The sequence below is a fragment of the Podarcis cretensis genome (assembly GCF_951804945.1).
Source record: "Podarcis cretensis genome assembly, chromosome: 9".
Lineage (NCBI taxonomy): Eukaryota > Metazoa > Chordata > Lepidosauria > Squamata > Lacertidae > Podarcis > Podarcis cretensis.
This window is the reverse complement of record NC_137178.1, coordinates 584,941-600,093: the sequence shown is the minus strand read 5'-3', so window position 1 is coordinate 600,093 and position 15,153 is coordinate 584,941. Positions and strand designations below refer to the sequence as shown.

The window sequence follows — 15,153 nt, the reverse complement described above, 5'->3', positions numbered from 1 at the left end:
AGCAGCAGCAGCAGCCGAGAAGGCGGCGGGTGAGGCGGAGGGCGCCGCGGGCCGGGGAGGAGGGGGCGGCGGGGGCCGGGAAGAGCGGGAGAGCGCGCGCATGCGCCCTGCGCGGCGGTGACTTGGCCGCCGCCCCCGCTGGTGGGCGGGGCCTCCGCACGCCCCGCCCCTGTTGGTGGGCCCTGGCCCTGAGGAGCTAGTTGTCACCGTGCGGGGAGGGAGGGAGGGAGGGAGGCAGGGAGCGGAGCGGAGCGGAGCCTGCTGGGCCTCTCGAGCCCGCCTTTCTCCCCCAGCACAACCCCCCGCCAGGTAGGGCGGGCAGAGAGGCAGCGACGCCCCCTCTGCCAGGTGAATTGGAACCCCAGAGCCTCTTGGGCTTGCCGATCAGAAGGTCGGTGGTTCGAATCCCCATGAGGGGGTGAGCTCCCGTTGCTCGGTCCCTGCTTCTGCCCACCTAGCAGTTCAAAAGCATGAAGTGCAAGTAGATCAATAGGTACCACTCCGGCGGGAAGGTCAACGGCGTTTCCATGCACTGCTCTGGTTTCCATCACGGTGTTCCATTGCACCAGAAGCAGTTTAGCCATCTTCTTCTTTGGCAATCACTTGTAGCCGAGTAAGATTGTCTTCCATAAACACGGTTTTAACAATGAGTCCGTAAGTCACTGTGGAGGCCAATTCTGGATCCACACGTCCTTCCACAGAGGGGACATTGGTTTCTGGGTGCCACACTGGCCACATGACCCGGAAAGCTGCCTGGGGACAAAGGCCGGCTCCCTCAGCCTGAAAGCGAGATGAGCGCTGCAACCCTGTAGTCGTCGTCATCATCATTTTATTTGTATGCCTTTGACTGGACTTAATCATCCAGGGGTCCTTTACTGCGTTCCTCTATAATAGAGGAACGCATGTGGCGCTGTGGTCTAAATCAGAGCCTAGGGCTTGCCAATCAGAAGGTCGGCAGTTCAAATCCCCATGACGGGTTGAGCTCCCATTACTCGGTCCCAGCTCCTGCCCACCTAGCAGTTCGAAAGCACCTCAAAGTGCAAGTAGATAAATAGGTACCACTCCGGCGGGAAGGTAAACGGCGTTTCCGTGCGCTGCTCTGGTTCGCCAGAAGCGACTTAGTCCTGCTGGCCACATGACCCGGAAGCTGTATGCCGGCTCCCTCGGCCAGTAAAGCGAGATGAGCGCCGCAACCCCAGAGTCAGTCACGACTGGACCTAATGGTCAGGGGTCCCTTTACCTTACTTTTTCCGACACACCAGCCCTGACACCCCACGAGCTCTTGACCCGACCTCAGCCAGGCACCGGCAAGAGCAGCTCCCGAAGCATAGCTGTCAACTTTTCCCTTTTCTTGCAAGGAATCCTATTTGGAATAAGGGAATTTCGTTTTTAAAAAGGGAAACATTGACAGCTATGTCCTGAAGGCACAGAGGGCCAAAGGGGGCCCGGAGGGAATCGCCAGCAGGAGCCCCTAGCCCATCTCTCTCTCTAGAGGCTGGAAGTGTTCCTGAGGGGTGCTCCGGGGGCCAGACCCAGGTTCAAATCCTCCCTCGGACATGGATTTTGGTGGGCAGCCCTTGAGCCACTCCCATTCTCTCTGCATCGCCTCCCTTTGCAGGGTTGCTGTGGAAACACAACAGGGAAGGGGAAGAACTGTGCATGCGACCTTGAGCCCCCTGCCAGCCAGCTGGTGCAGAGGGACTTTCTGGCGGATCAGGCCCTGCTTAGTTAGGGCAGGGAGGGGGCAGAGGGAGCCAGCTGGGTTTCTGCAGCTGATGAAGCCACAGGATGGCTCCCGTCCACCTTGCATGGCTCTGGGCTTGCGTGCAGCTGAGCCTGAGTCAAGAACGGGCAACAGATCCCGAGGGACGAAGCGCAGGGCACCCAGAATCCCGGCCTGCTCCCTCCCTCAGTCCTCATACATGCGTGCAAGCGTTCATTTTTGTTAATGCATGCATATTTAAAAGAAAACCAGTGAGGAATCTTGTGCATGTCCAGCAGATTTACTATGGTGTTATCCTTTGTGGAGCATGAATCCAGCGCCTGGCGCTTGATGTGTAATTCTGATGCCACGCATGAGTGTGGAAGGTTTGGGGAGGGAACATTGGAGTTAAATGGCAGTGAAGTGGACCTGATATAACCACCTGATATTTCAGTTGGAGCTTAAAGGGTAAAGGTAAAGGTACCCCTGCCCGTACGGGCCAGTCTTGACAGACTCTGGGGTTGTGCGCCCATCTCACTTAAGAGGCCAGGGGCCAGCGCTGTCCGGAGACACTTCCGGGTCACGTGGCCAGTGTGACATCGCTGCTCTGGCGAGCCAGAGCCGCACACGGAAACGCCGTTTACCTTCCCGCTGGTAAGCGGCCCCTATTTATCTACTTGCACCCGGAGGTGCTTTCGAACTGCTAGGTTGGCAGGCGCTGGGACCGAGCAGCGGGAGCGCACCCCGCCGCAGGGATTCGAACCGCCAACCTTTCGATCGGCAAGTCCTAGGCGCTGAGGCTTTAACCCACAGTGCCACCTGCGTCCCCCAGTTGGAGCTTAAGTGTATGCAAAAGAAGCACAGGGACACTTTGCCTGGAAGATAATGATTAATAATAATAATAATAATAATTTATTTATACCCCGCCCATCTGACTGGGTTTCCCCAGCCACTCTGGCCAGCTCCCAACAGAATATTAAAATCAGAATAAAACACCAGACATTAAAAGAATGGGGCCAGGGCACCTCCCAGGAGCCTCAGGGGCCAAGGTGAAAATTCCAAATGGTGCAGAAGATGTCAGAAGCAATCCTGGCGGCTCAGGTAGTCGTGGTGGTCCAGGGTGGCAGAACCTGCGGAGGACTCCTCACACCTTCCTAGAACTGTAGAGTTGGAAGGGACCCCAGGGGCCATCTAGTCCAAGCCCCTGCAACACAGGAATCTCAACTGAAGCATCCGTCATAGGTGGATGCCCTTCATGGCTGAACTGCAGTTCCCATCATCCCTGACCATTGGCTGCACTGGCTGGGCCTGATGGGAGTTGTAGTCCAGTCCTGGAGGCCAGTACTTCAACGTTCTGCCCAGACACTGAGGTCCAGCTCCGAGGGCCTTCTGGCGGTTTCCTCCCTGCGAGAAGCGAGGTTACAGGGAACCAGACAAAGGGCCTTCTCGGTGGTGGCGCCCGCCCTGTGGAACGCCCTCCCATCCGATGTCAAAGAGAAAAATAACTACCAAACTTTTAGAAGACATCTGAAGGCAGCCCTGTTTGGGGAAGCTTTTCATGTTTAATAGGTTATTGTATTTTAGTGTTTTGCTGGAAGCTGCCCAGAGTGGCTGGGGAAACTACTACTACTACTATTATTACTCTTATGGCCTCATGCCCCTTCTCCCCCCCCCCCCAGTCTCCCCCCAGCAGGATGTACCGAAAGGAGAAGAGCATTTCGCTGAAGGACAGCAGCCTGGCGCTGTACAACAACATGAGCGTCCTGCCGCTCCCGGCCAAGCAGCTCACCTACTTTGCCAGCGTGCATGGCACCACCGTCAACATGGTGAGCGCCTCCGACGACGGCCTCAGCTTCTCCCACCGCCAGCTGCAGGCCAAGGAGGGCAGCCTGGGCGTCGGGGCCTCCATCATCACCCAGGTAACGGGGCTGGCAGGAGGGAGGGAGAGGGAGGAGAGCCCATCCCCAGCTCCCTGCCCAATCAATTCCCCACAGGGCAGCTGCTCCTCTGCTGTCACTGAGAAGCCAATATTGGCACCCTGAGGCGTCAACACTGGCCAGCCCAGAACATGCTGATCGAAAGGGCGATTGGAACAGGCTGGGGCAGAGAGGAGTCTGCCTGGCCAGAAGTGCAGGGCTTTTTTCATTTATTTATCTATTTTCATTGTTTTTATTAACGTATAAAACATAGGTACATATAAAACACATACATATACATTTACATAATACAGTGGTACCTTGGGTTAAGTAATTAATGTGTTCCGGAGGTCCGTTCTTAACCTGAAGCTGTTCTTAACCTGAAGCACCACTTTAGCTAATGGGGCCTCCTGCTGCTGCCGCGCCGCCGGAGCCCGATTTCTGTTCTCATCCTGAATCAAAGTTCTTAACCCGAGGTACTATTTCTGGGTTAGCAGAGTCTGTAACCTGAAGCATATGTAACCTGAAGCGTAAGTAACCCAAGGTACCACTGTACACGTACACAACACACTACCTTATTTTCATAATATAAAACATACCTACATTGCTCTATATACTACCTACCTACACTGTACATATCAACATACCTACACACCTACCCCACACGGACACCCACCAAGTGACTTGACTTCCAGCTGTTCTTGTTATGCTACTTTATTTTTCCAACTAGTTTAAACGTATTTCATTATTTCTTTAATCTCTTCTTCTGCCTTGACTTTATTCTCCTTTCTCTCTAATCATTTTCTGGATTCACTGTCAGAATATCTGTCAGAAATTCTACCTTTTCCACATAAGTTTTGATGTATTCCTTAAAGATAGCCCACTCCTTATTCACTTTTTGTACCATATCTCCTCTTATCCTCCCTGTTAGTTCGGCAATATGGAAGTATTCCATCATTTTAGATAACCCGTCTGTTTTAGTTGGGATGCTGCTGCTTTTCCAATTTTTGGCAATCAATAACCTTACCGCTGTTGTTGTGAAGTGCAGGGCTTTATTTAAACTCAGCCCCAGACCTTTCTATCAGAGTCCCAGTCCAGAATGCACAATAGGAACAACAGTGCCCCTGAGCCCATGCAGAATGCCTTTCCTTCACTACTGAGCCAGTCGCTGGCACCTTTCTAGGCCGGCTTTGGCTCTGTGGTGTGGCTTGTGAGTGTGGTGGCATCTCAGGCAGCCTCCGTGGGTCTCCTTGCCTTGCTGCCCACAGATGTAGAATCATAGAACTGTCGCGGTGAAAGGGACCCCATGGAGTCATCTAGTCCAGCCCGCTGCAATCCAGGAATCACAACTAAAGCATCCCTGACCAATGGGCACGCAACTGCTCTGCTTAAACACCTCCAAGGAAGGAGAGTCCAGCACCTTCCACTGTTGAACGGCCCTTGCCACCAGCAAGTTGAGGAGCGGAGTCCTCCTCTGTCCCTTGAGGACCTGGCATCCTTGCATTCCAGCTTTCGCGGAGCAGGCTGGCACTTCCCTCACCCCTGACAGGTGACGGAGGACGAGGAAGTCCACAGAAGACCCCTCGCCCAGAGCTTAGGAGAGGAGAAGGTCTCTTTGGCCCCCAGGTGGACAGCTCAGTGCTGGGCCAGGTGATGGCTGCATTTGCTCGAGAGGGAGGGAAGAGTTGGAAGGCGCTTTGCACATGCTCTGAAGCATTGCCTTCCTCATTTAACTCTGTGCTTTCCTCTGTGGCCACGGGGAAGCAGGCAGGGGGCAGAGAAGGGCGTCTTCCTGCTTCCTCTATTTGCACCCTTGTCTTCCAGGCTGCCTGGTGTGTCCTCCCTTCCCGGGTCCTCTTGGTTCTGACTTCACGGAAGGGGATCCAGGTGAGAAATGGAGCCGGGGGCCACAGAAACCTCTGCCCTAGAAAGGCCCCGAGCCGGTGACCTTCCAGACCCACCCCGTCTTCTGGGATTTGGCCCGGCCCTGGGAACCGCCTGCTGGATTCTCCAGCGCCTCTTACCTTTCTCTCTCTGCTCTTTCCCCCTTCCTCCAAGATGTACGAGTCGGACGGGTCCATCATGGTGTACTGGCATGCCCTGGAGGGCTTGGAGTCACCTCCAGGTACCCTTTCTATTCCTGGCAGGAGGGTTTCTTGGAGGGAGGGAAGGGCACCTGCTTTCCAGTTCAAAAGGGGGGTTGCCATGTTTCAAACAGTGAAAATCCATTGTGCTTTCCTATCTTGAGCAGCAGCAATAGCAGGTGCCACCTTTTTCGTCCAAGACAGGAGATATTCCCCTCCCTTAAAAAAAAAAAATACATTTCAACAATAAGTACAAGTTCTCTTAGTCCTGTGGAACATGCCGCCACTTGAGATTCAGTGGGCGCCTTCTGTTGAAAGCCTTTCTATTTTGCCAGGCTTAAAAGGTAAAGGGATAAAGGGACCCCTGACCATTAGGTCCAGTCATGGCCGACTCTGGGGTTGCGGCGCTCATCTCGCTTTATTGGCCGAGGGAGCCGGCGTACAGCTTCCAGGTCATGTGGCCAGCATGACTAAGCCGCTTCTGGCAGACCAGAGCAGCGCACGGAAACGCCGTTTACCTTCCCGCTGGAGCAGTACCTATTTATCTACTTGCACTAGTGTGCTTTTGAACTGCTAGGGTGGCAGGAGCAGGGATCGAGCAACGGGAGCTCACCCCGTCGTTATGCAGTCCATTAAGAAGTACATCTTTCCACAATGCTCTGTCGATGTTTGTTTTTAATTTATTTTTGCTTTTAACTTGTTTTTAACTTTTTATTAATCTATGGCTTGTTTCATGTAAAGCACTGTGAAATATTTTTATGATGCAGTGGTATATAAATACTTCTATAGGCAAATAAACATCACATTTCCAAAAGAGGAGCTATAAAACACCCACTTTTCTTAACTACTGGGGACCAGTTACCATTGGGGCAGATTTGTAGTTTGGAATCCTCCTGTCTCATATTCCCGTAGGCCCCTTCTCTTTCCCTCTAGTCCTGATATCTTCTCTGAAGTTGTGTCTCAGCAGGTCTGAGAAGAAGCAGAGAGTGGACTAGAAGAAGCAGAGGCCTCGGAGCTGAACTTTTTAGAAGCCCACCCTTTTTCTGAATTTGCATGGATTCCTCCTGCTGGGGATGTGGCCGTGAGGGGCGAGTAGACAGGCACCTCCCTGGCACATGCCTCCTGCCCGTTTGGAGGGTTGCACTTCCACGCCCAGGGAGCTCTGGGGCAAAGACCCCCAGCCAGCCCCAGGCCTCTGCCGCTGCCTGATCTCTGCATTCTTTCCTTTGCAGGGAAGGCTGTGTTTGCTCGTGGGATCGCGGCAACCGGGCAGCGGTTCGTTTGCGTAGGTGAGGAAGCAGGAAGGAAACGTGGGTGGGGAGAAGGTCAAAGGCGGACAGCTGAGCACAGGCAAAGGCACTGCTGGGCAGGGGGGCCACCCCATTGCTGTGGGTGAGAGTAGTCGACCCCCTGAGGACGCGCCATGCCTGAAGCCTCACTTTGTGTGTCAGTGGCAGCAGTTGCAGAAGGGATTGGCGCCATGGTTGAATTTCGCGGAGACATGTTTGCCCAGGGGTCAGCAACCTAAGGCCCATGGGCCACAAGCAGTCCACGGGTGTCATTTAACCGGCCCACGAGCTGCCTGCTCGGCAAGTCCCCACACACTGCACTAAACCAGTGCAGTGACTCGCTTCTGCGGCACTGGAAATCGCATCTGCGCAGACGCCAGAAATCCTGATCTGGCCCACAGAGAGATCTCTGCTGGAGTGAACTGGCCCAGGCGAGGTAAACCTTGCTGACCCCTGCGTTTGGCGGTGGGGATGGAAATCTAGTGGCACTGCTTTGCGGAGTAACCAGGAACACCAGCTGACTCCAGAGGACTTGTTTGCCCTGCACGAAGGCCAATTCCCCTGGGAGAGGGCTGCAAGGAGGGTTGGTGCGGAACGGGCTGCCCCGGTGAGCTCACCTGGGCAGGTGGGAGGCTGCTCCTTCGCAGGTGAGGTCAGACCGGCCCACCTGGGGCTGCTGCTTCAGAACCCCCTTGGCTGCCTTCCCTCTGCAGGGACGTCCCTGGGGTCCGTCCTCGTCTTTGACGTCCCCGCCAAAGGCACCAACATCACGCTGAGCGAAGTCCTGGAGAAGCACTGCGACTCCATCACCGACATTGCTGCTGAGCTGTGTGAGCAGCCGGTAAGGAGCCGCCGGGTGGGTGCCGCTCCCACAGGGCCCCCAAAGCCCCCTGTCGTGGGGGCAGTGAGCTGGTTCTGCCCTTTCCCCCCTCTGCAGGAAGGAGTGCCTGATTTGGTGACGGCCGATGACTCAGGAGCCTTGTGTGTCTGGTTTTCTGGAGAGAAGTTCGCGCTGGCCAACAAGATCCCGGCTTCTGAGTAAGCGCGGAAAGAGAGAGGCCTGCTCTGGGGACAAGGATTTGGCCCTCCTGAAAGCACTCGGCCCTCAGAGAGATGGAAACAAAGCCTTGACCACTCTGGCTGTGGGGGGGGTGGCTAATGGCCCTGAACCCAGCCCAGCCCTGCCCCACTCCAGGGCCTGAGCAGAAGCCTTTCCCAGTGGCCTGTCTTGCTCCAAGCGGGCACCTTTCCCAGTCCTGTCCCTGGGGATCAAGCCTGGGGGGCCCCTGCATGTCCAGCAGTTGCTCTTGCCCCCCCCCCCCGAGCAGCAGCCTTCCCCCTGGCACAGGAGCCTCACCCAATCCCCACCCCACGCCCAGGTGCACCTGCTCTTCCGTCAAGCTGTGGAACGGCGTCATCGCGGCTGGTTACGGCAACGGGCACATTCGCCTGTATGAGGCAGCAAGCGGGATCCTGCGAGCGGAAGTCCGTGCTCACGCCCGCTGGATCTATGCCCTGGACCTGGCGCCCCTCTCGGGGAAGGTGGGTCTGTCCTGCGTTTGAGGAAGTCGGGGTTTCTCAGGAGAGGGGAATGGTGGGGCAGGGCAGAGCCTCGCGGGTGCAGTAGACCAGGCAAAGTGAGTCAGGCTCCATCGCATGCAAAAGGCGTCCTCTGACTGGGCCACTGACATGCCAGGTTTGGGCAGGAGTGAGGCTGCACCAGTGGAACTCCTTGCCACAGGATATAGCAAAGACTAACAGTTCAGTGGCTTAATGAGGGATCTGTACGACCTGTGCCAAGGGGCTAGGAGCTCTGGTGGCAAAATTTCAGAGAGAGGCTCTCTCCAGCACTGCTCCCACCAGGAGGGGCCTGCTTTCCCACTCTTGGCTGGGCTTCTGCTCCCTCTGCCTGGCAATGGCTGCCCTTTGCACGCGCTCTCAGTCACTCCTAAGGGAGCTTTCCCTCCCCCCCAGGAGAGCTGCCCCAGGCCCAAGCCAGGGGGGTGTTATTGGGTTGTTGTTTATATTTTGATTATATATATATATATATATATTGAGGTTTTTTATGTTGATCTTTTCTGTGAACCGCCCTGAGACCTCCAGGTATAGGGCGGTATATAAATTCAAGAAACAATACTAAATGAAGGGAGGCCCCAGCCCCACTGACGACTCCTCTCCCCACACAGCTCCTGTCGGCCGCGGAGGACTCCTTTGTGCAAGTCTGGAAACTGAGCCCCAGCCCTGACTCTGAGGGCATTGAGGTGAGGCTGGCTTGCCTGGTTGGGTGGCCCTCTGCATGGATGCTTTAGCCAAGATTCCTGCATTTCAGGGGGTTGGGCTAATGACCCTTGGCTCCCTTCCAGCTCTTTAGATTCTAGGATTCCTCCAGGCACTTCTGCCAGGCTCCCCCAGCCTCCTCCCAGGGGCATATCTCCTCTTGCTTGCCTGCCCCACACTCCGCCCCAGCCATGGACCCCACTTGCCCCCTGGATTGTGTTCAGTGGGGACTCCCCACCACTGGATGTGGCCCCTGGGCTCAGCTGGGGGCTCGTCCATGCAACCCGCTTCCTCCTCCCGGGCCTGTGAGTTGGAGCTTGGCGGAAACAGGAGCACCCACACTGACGATGGGGGGCTGGGGAGAGGGGGCTGGCGCTGTTCCCAAGCAGAGTTGCAGACTTTTCTGACAAACCTTAGAAAGAGACAGAAGCCCTGTGGCTGGATTGGCCCAGCAGCTCTGCCTCGGTGTTCTCACAGAATCATAACCTTGTAGAGTTGGAAGGGACCCCCAAGGGCTATCTAGTCCAATCCCCTGCCATCCAGGAACATTCCTCTCCTAGGAACACAGGAAGTTGCCTTATACAGAGCCAGCCTATCAGTCTACCATCCATAGCTGTCAACCTTCCCTTTTCTTGTGGGGAATTCCCTTATTCCAGCGTGGTTTCCTGCTGCTTCCCACTGCTATCCCGGATTGTTATGTAGCCTAGATATCCCGTAGTCTGTCCCCGGGACAGGTGAGGCTGCTGATCCCTTATTTTTGAGGCTGCTGATCCCTTATTTTCAAATCTGAAAGTTGACAGCTGTGCTACCATCCCTAGTGCTGTCAACAATGGTTTGCAGCAGCCCTTTGGGATTTCAGTCCAGGTCCCCTTCCAAGCCTGCCTGCGAGATGCCATTTGAGATTGAATCAGAGACCTTCTACCATGCAGAACAGTCTCTCTGCCCCTGAACTTTAGCCCTTCCTATGGCAGCCCAACAACACGCCCCCCCCCAAAAAATAACAGGGTGCTTCCTCCCCAATCTGTTTCCAAACGAACTGCACAGCCTTGAAGCAACATCCTCGTTTGCTTTAAGCTGAGCAGCAGGTCTAGAGGGCAGAGGGTGGAGGCAGCGGGAGCCCAGGGCCTCCCAAGGGCAGCGGGGGGGGGGGAGGAGGATGAAAGGGATTTGGGTGGCTTATCCCCCCCCCCTGTGCCCCAGTCAGAAGCGGAAGAGTTGCAGCAAGCCCGCTGCTCTCTTCTTGGCCCTGCCAGAGATTGGGGGTCAGGGAGTTCCTCTACGGTGGACACCCAGAATGACATGGTCCCCCCATCTCCCCACAGATTCAGCACTGCCATGCGGAATGCGTGACCGACACCATGATCTGCGGCGCCCGTTTCTGCAACCCCGAGGGCAGTGCCTTTGCGGTCACCGGCTTCGAGCTCAGCGAGATAATCCACTATGTCCTGGCATAGCCCTTCCTGGCCGCATGAGAGGGGACCATCTGGAGGCAGGCCGGGGGGGGGGGGGGGACGACGACGACGGATAAAACAGAGGCTCTCTGGGCATCCTGCAGAGGGGGCTCAGGGAACAGGCATCAGGGGCCCAACTTGCCTCCCCCTTTTAGGGCCAAAGCCCCCAAAAACATTCCCTTCCACTGTCTTCACTCCGGGCAAGGCAGGGAGCACAAATCCTCATGTGACCCCCCCCCCTTGGCTCTCACCGTCATGCTATTCAAAGCCCCAAGGAGGTGCTGTCTCTGCCTTGCCCCCCCTCCCACCAGCAGACCACTTACTCTGGCTCCAGAACCAGAGACACCACTGTCCTTGCCCAGCGGATGGGGGAGAAGAGGCGAGAATATTTCCCAGAGCCTTCACACTCACAGACCCAAAGAACTCGGGGGGGGGGGGGGCTGGAGAGAGAAAAAACTGCCCAGGCACTGAGAAATGGGTGCAGGGTGGAAGAATGATTGCATCCCACCCCTCCCATATCTTAGTAATGTCTCCTCCTCCTATTAGAAAGGCCCTTGTCAAGGGTGGTGCTTGGCCCCAACCAGGCTGATAAAAGTTGGCAGCTCTCTCTGATGGAAGTGGGCTCCCATCGCCCAGACCCACGGGGTGCTGGGGTCCCGGCTGAAGTGGCGCTTGGCCCAGAGGGGGCACAATTCTGCAAGGACGGCCAGTTGTAGGCCTGCCCGCACCCCCCAGGCCTGGTCCTCCTACAGCTTCTCTCCCAGATACTAAGGGCCCAGTGCTGGTGGGGGACCCTGGCCTTGCCCCCCACCCTGCATCTGCCTCTTGCTTGGGGCGGGGGGGGGGGCACTAGTTTTTCCAGCTGGGCCACAGCTCAGTCCTGCTGTTCTCTGCCTCCCACCGGGAGAGGCTACACAGGAGGGTTAGACTACCGGTGGCCACATTTATTTATTTTTTACATCTATTGCTGTAGCAAGAAACGGAAAGTTAAGGAGAAGCTGAGCCGCAGTTCTTCAAAGCAACCATGCGAGGGGCAGGGAGACATGTTAGGCTGTTTCTTGTGCCAGGGAAAGAGGATGACCCCAGGACCAGGAGCCTCTTGCACCCCAGTGGCAGAACAGGACTAGTCCCCCCTCCTCCTGGCACTCTGATCACCAGCCAGCTGCCCAGTGCCTTGCGGCAGGAGGGGGGGGCAGGCCCCTGGCTCCCCCCAGGGTGCTGGACTCCACATCCCGCCCCAGTCCCTGGCGGACGGGAGAGTGGCAGGCTCCCCTGGCCCAAGAGCAGCGAGAAGCCCCCAGGAGAGTCTCCCGTGGGTGTAAGTTAGGTCGCGAATGTATTGTTGTTCACAAGAGTTTTTTGTTCAGAGTTTTCTCCATTTCTGTCTACGAGCTGAACTGTGTTTTGCTAGATGAATAAAGATGTTAACTGCTAGCCACCAGTGTGGAAGCATTTGCTGGTTTTGGAAAGGGAAAATGCCTTTTGCTTCTTCTCCCCACGGCCACAGCGTGTGTGTGTGCGTGTGTGTGTGTGTGTGTGTGTGCGCGCGCGCGCATACGGCAGTCTCACAACTTGTGCAATTGCAGCTTTACATGGGAGGCAGGAAAATGAACGAATGGAGAGTCAGAAAGGGCAATTTGAGATCTCACACCCTCTTCCCAGAGGCCTGTAAGTGAGGCAGAGGGCAAGGCCCACCCCAGACCTGTAGGGATGGTCATGCTGGGAGCGGTTGGGGGGTTTCCCAGCTGTGCCCCATTTGGCCTTTGCATGCGCACCCCCAGAACCAGACCCTGGCATAAGGTGCTGGCCCACTGGAGTGTGTGCCGAGTGCAGCACAAGTCACAGCTCAGCCTTGGGCTTCCACGACTTTGGCAGCTCTTCCTTTACCCTGCTGCAAAATGGGAATGCATAGAACGGCCAGAGAAAAAACAGCCCCATCCGTGTCCGACATTGCTTTTGGCAGGATGACTGTTGCAGGAATTTATAGGTTGGGGGGGGGGCTGCCCCTCCAGCAGATATCACGCACATGCAGCCCACTACCAAAACCAGCACCATCGCTTTTGTGACTTTTGTGATTTGTCCCCACAAAACACTTCATCCCAGTTTCTTCCTATCTATTCAAAGGGCCTTTGCTGCACAATACCAAATGTAAGAATTCACCGATCAATGGATCTATGTACTGGCTCACTGGGAAAACTTCAGAAATTCCTATAGACATGTGAGCTCAGCTCCTCAGCAGCCCCTCTGCCTGAGTGATAATCCCTGGCCTCCTGACACCTGAGTGCCAGACAGGTAGCCATTCCAGAAATAACAAATCCAGATGAAGACAAAAGGGTGGGATGAACTTGGAAATGTAAAGATCCATTTTGTTACACTGGATGGGTGTTTGGTGGAGGGCAAGGGGAACCATGGGGCAGGGTCCAGGATGCTCAGATTGCTGCCACCAGACCTCCCCTTTCATGATGTAACCATGATGTAACCATGATGTAGTTTTGGGGGGGTGTAACGTGAGGATTAGCAGCTAATAAAAGTTTGGATTCTCTTTTGTTCTGGGCTGCCATCTTGTTACACCTGGTGGCAGGTGGGAGTCCTGTCGCGACAGTCTTCAATCAAGACCAAGCCGACTGGCTGCTGTTTTGCTCTGGTCTTCCTGGCTGGTGTCCTTGCTTTTTGTCCAAGGGAACCCTCAGATTTCTCCGTTAACATGGCCCTTCTGCCCTGTGGCTCCCTTAAGCAACATCGCTGCCTCTGGGGTTTCAGTGGGGGGACATCTAGGCTGGTCTTGCTGCTCCGCTTCCCCAGGGGAGAGACTGGGGGAAGGAGCCGCTGTTCCAGGGACTCCCCCCCCCCAGGTGACCTCCTCCTGTGGCCAAAGGGGACCAAGGGCAAGGGGCCCCTCTGACCCCAGCGCTTCCCTCCTGGCTGCACAGAACCGCACCGAAGAGCCTCTGGGCCAAACTCCAAGGGCAGCTTGTGTGCAAGTGGAGGAATGCTAACTTTGGCAGAGTGTTGCAACAGCGTGCAGGGCTGGAAGCAACCAGGCCAGCTATAAACAGGCTCCGATCACATTTCTCCCTGCACAGGCGTTTGGGCAGCCCCCTCCTCCTCCTATAGGACTCTTCTAGAGGTGGCCAGGCCGTTGCCCTGCTCATGGCAGCAAAGGATTCCTGCAAACCCGAAGGCCTCTCACCTCTGCCCACATCAAGGGGCTGGCAGCTGCTTGGAGGAGCCTTGGGGAAGGGGCTCCTCTCTGGGCTGTTCTGCAGCTCCAGCCCAAGCCCCCCAGGGCCAGAAGGCAGCTGCAGGCCCTGGAAGAAGAGGCGGCTTGCCAAGGGAAGTCAGGTGCTCCGTGGAGCAAGGCACTCATGACTTCAGCCCCAGCCAAGATTTCTCTTTTCCCTCCACCACTGAGCCTGAAGGGCTTCTGGAGAAGGCAAAAGGCAGAGACCCTGCTCCCTAGCAAAATGGGGGGATGCAGACGGGCAAATCACCCATGGGGGTCGACTCCCCTCTGCATGCCCTCTAACACAAGAAGAGCTGGGCTGAATCAGAGAACTGCAGGGCTGGAAGGGACCCCAGTGGTCATCCAGTCCAGCCCCCTGCAAGCAAGCAGGGGTTCAGCCACTCAGGCCGTCATGCGCACAAAGAACATCCTCTCTCCTTTCCTGCAGTTTCCAGCAGGTGATCTTCAGAAGCGTGGCTGCCTCCAGCCGATAGACCTCTTCCCTTCTGTGGACCCATCCAGGTCGCCTGCCTCCTGCAGGCAGGAGTTCCACAGCTCCTTTCATCCGTCCTGACTCCCAGCATTTGGCTTCCTTGGACAGTCCAGGAGTTCCGGTCTTCTGAGAGAGGGAGAAAAACCTCCCTGCCTCCATTTTCCAAACAAGCGTGCGGAGGGGAAGAGGGAAGCAGGAATGGCTGCAGGGGGAGATGTTAGAATTCCTGCTCCGTGACTGCAGTCATGGGATTGTTGTCTTTCACATGACAGTGTATGTTTTGACTCCACAGAGTGGGAAGTGACGGAGACAGGATGTTCCGTGAAGTGGGACTATTGTCCTTTGTTCTTTTTTCTCTTTGCTGTCTGATGCGAGAGAGAGAGAGAGGGAGTCATGTTGCAGTGCTCCGTGTGTGTTTATATGTAAATAAAGTAGATTAGCCAAAATGCTGAGTTGCTGAGGTCTGTCACACGAAATGCAACACTCTGTGGATCCCTAAGTGTGCCGGTGTCGGTTGGCATCAGTCGCTGTGATGTTCGGGCTGAAGAAAGCTTTTGAAGCTCCTGAACGATCGATCAGGAGGGGGAGAACATGCCGGTCGGGCATGTGTCTCTGCCAGGGTCGAGTGTAGGCTGAACACCCCCCCCCCCCGCTTCCTGCTCCTCTCAAACATAGCAGAGCTTCATCGCCTTGAGGGGCAGCCTCGCTGCATGGCTCT

The 15,153-nt window shown here is 55.8% G+C and overlaps 1 protein-coding gene across 5 annotated transcripts in view; it reads left to right on the top strand.

Moving 5' to 3' along the window:
- Window positions 1-12,153, top strand: part of WDR54 (WD repeat domain 54) — a 307,575-nt gene extending 295,422 nt beyond the window's left edge. For 3 of the 5 annotated variants that reach the window (XM_079991061.1, XM_079991062.1, XM_079991058.1), the window contains exons 2-10: window positions 3,382-3,621; window positions 5,443-5,505; window positions 5,677-5,743; window positions 6,935-6,991; window positions 7,705-7,832; window positions 7,929-8,029; window positions 8,371-8,533; window positions 9,178-9,252; window positions 10,591-12,153. In XM_079991061.1, the coding sequence (XP_079847187.1) occupies window positions 3,397-3,621; window positions 5,443-5,505; window positions 5,677-5,743; window positions 6,935-6,991; window positions 7,705-7,832; window positions 7,929-8,029; window positions 8,371-8,533; window positions 9,178-9,252; window positions 10,591-10,722 (1,011 nt within the window). In that variant the 5' untranslated portion in view covers window positions 3,382-3,396 and the 3' untranslated portion in view covers window positions 10,723-12,153. Of the gene's footprint in view, window positions 1-4; window positions 30-329; window positions 349-3,381; window positions 3,622-5,442; window positions 5,506-5,676; window positions 5,744-6,934; window positions 6,992-7,704; window positions 7,833-7,928; window positions 8,030-8,370; window positions 8,534-9,177; window positions 9,253-10,590 lie in introns of those variants that run through there. The other 2 variants (XM_079991059.1, XM_079991060.1) reach the window with 2 other exon arrangements.
- Window positions 12,154-15,153: the final 3,000 nt, after the last annotated feature.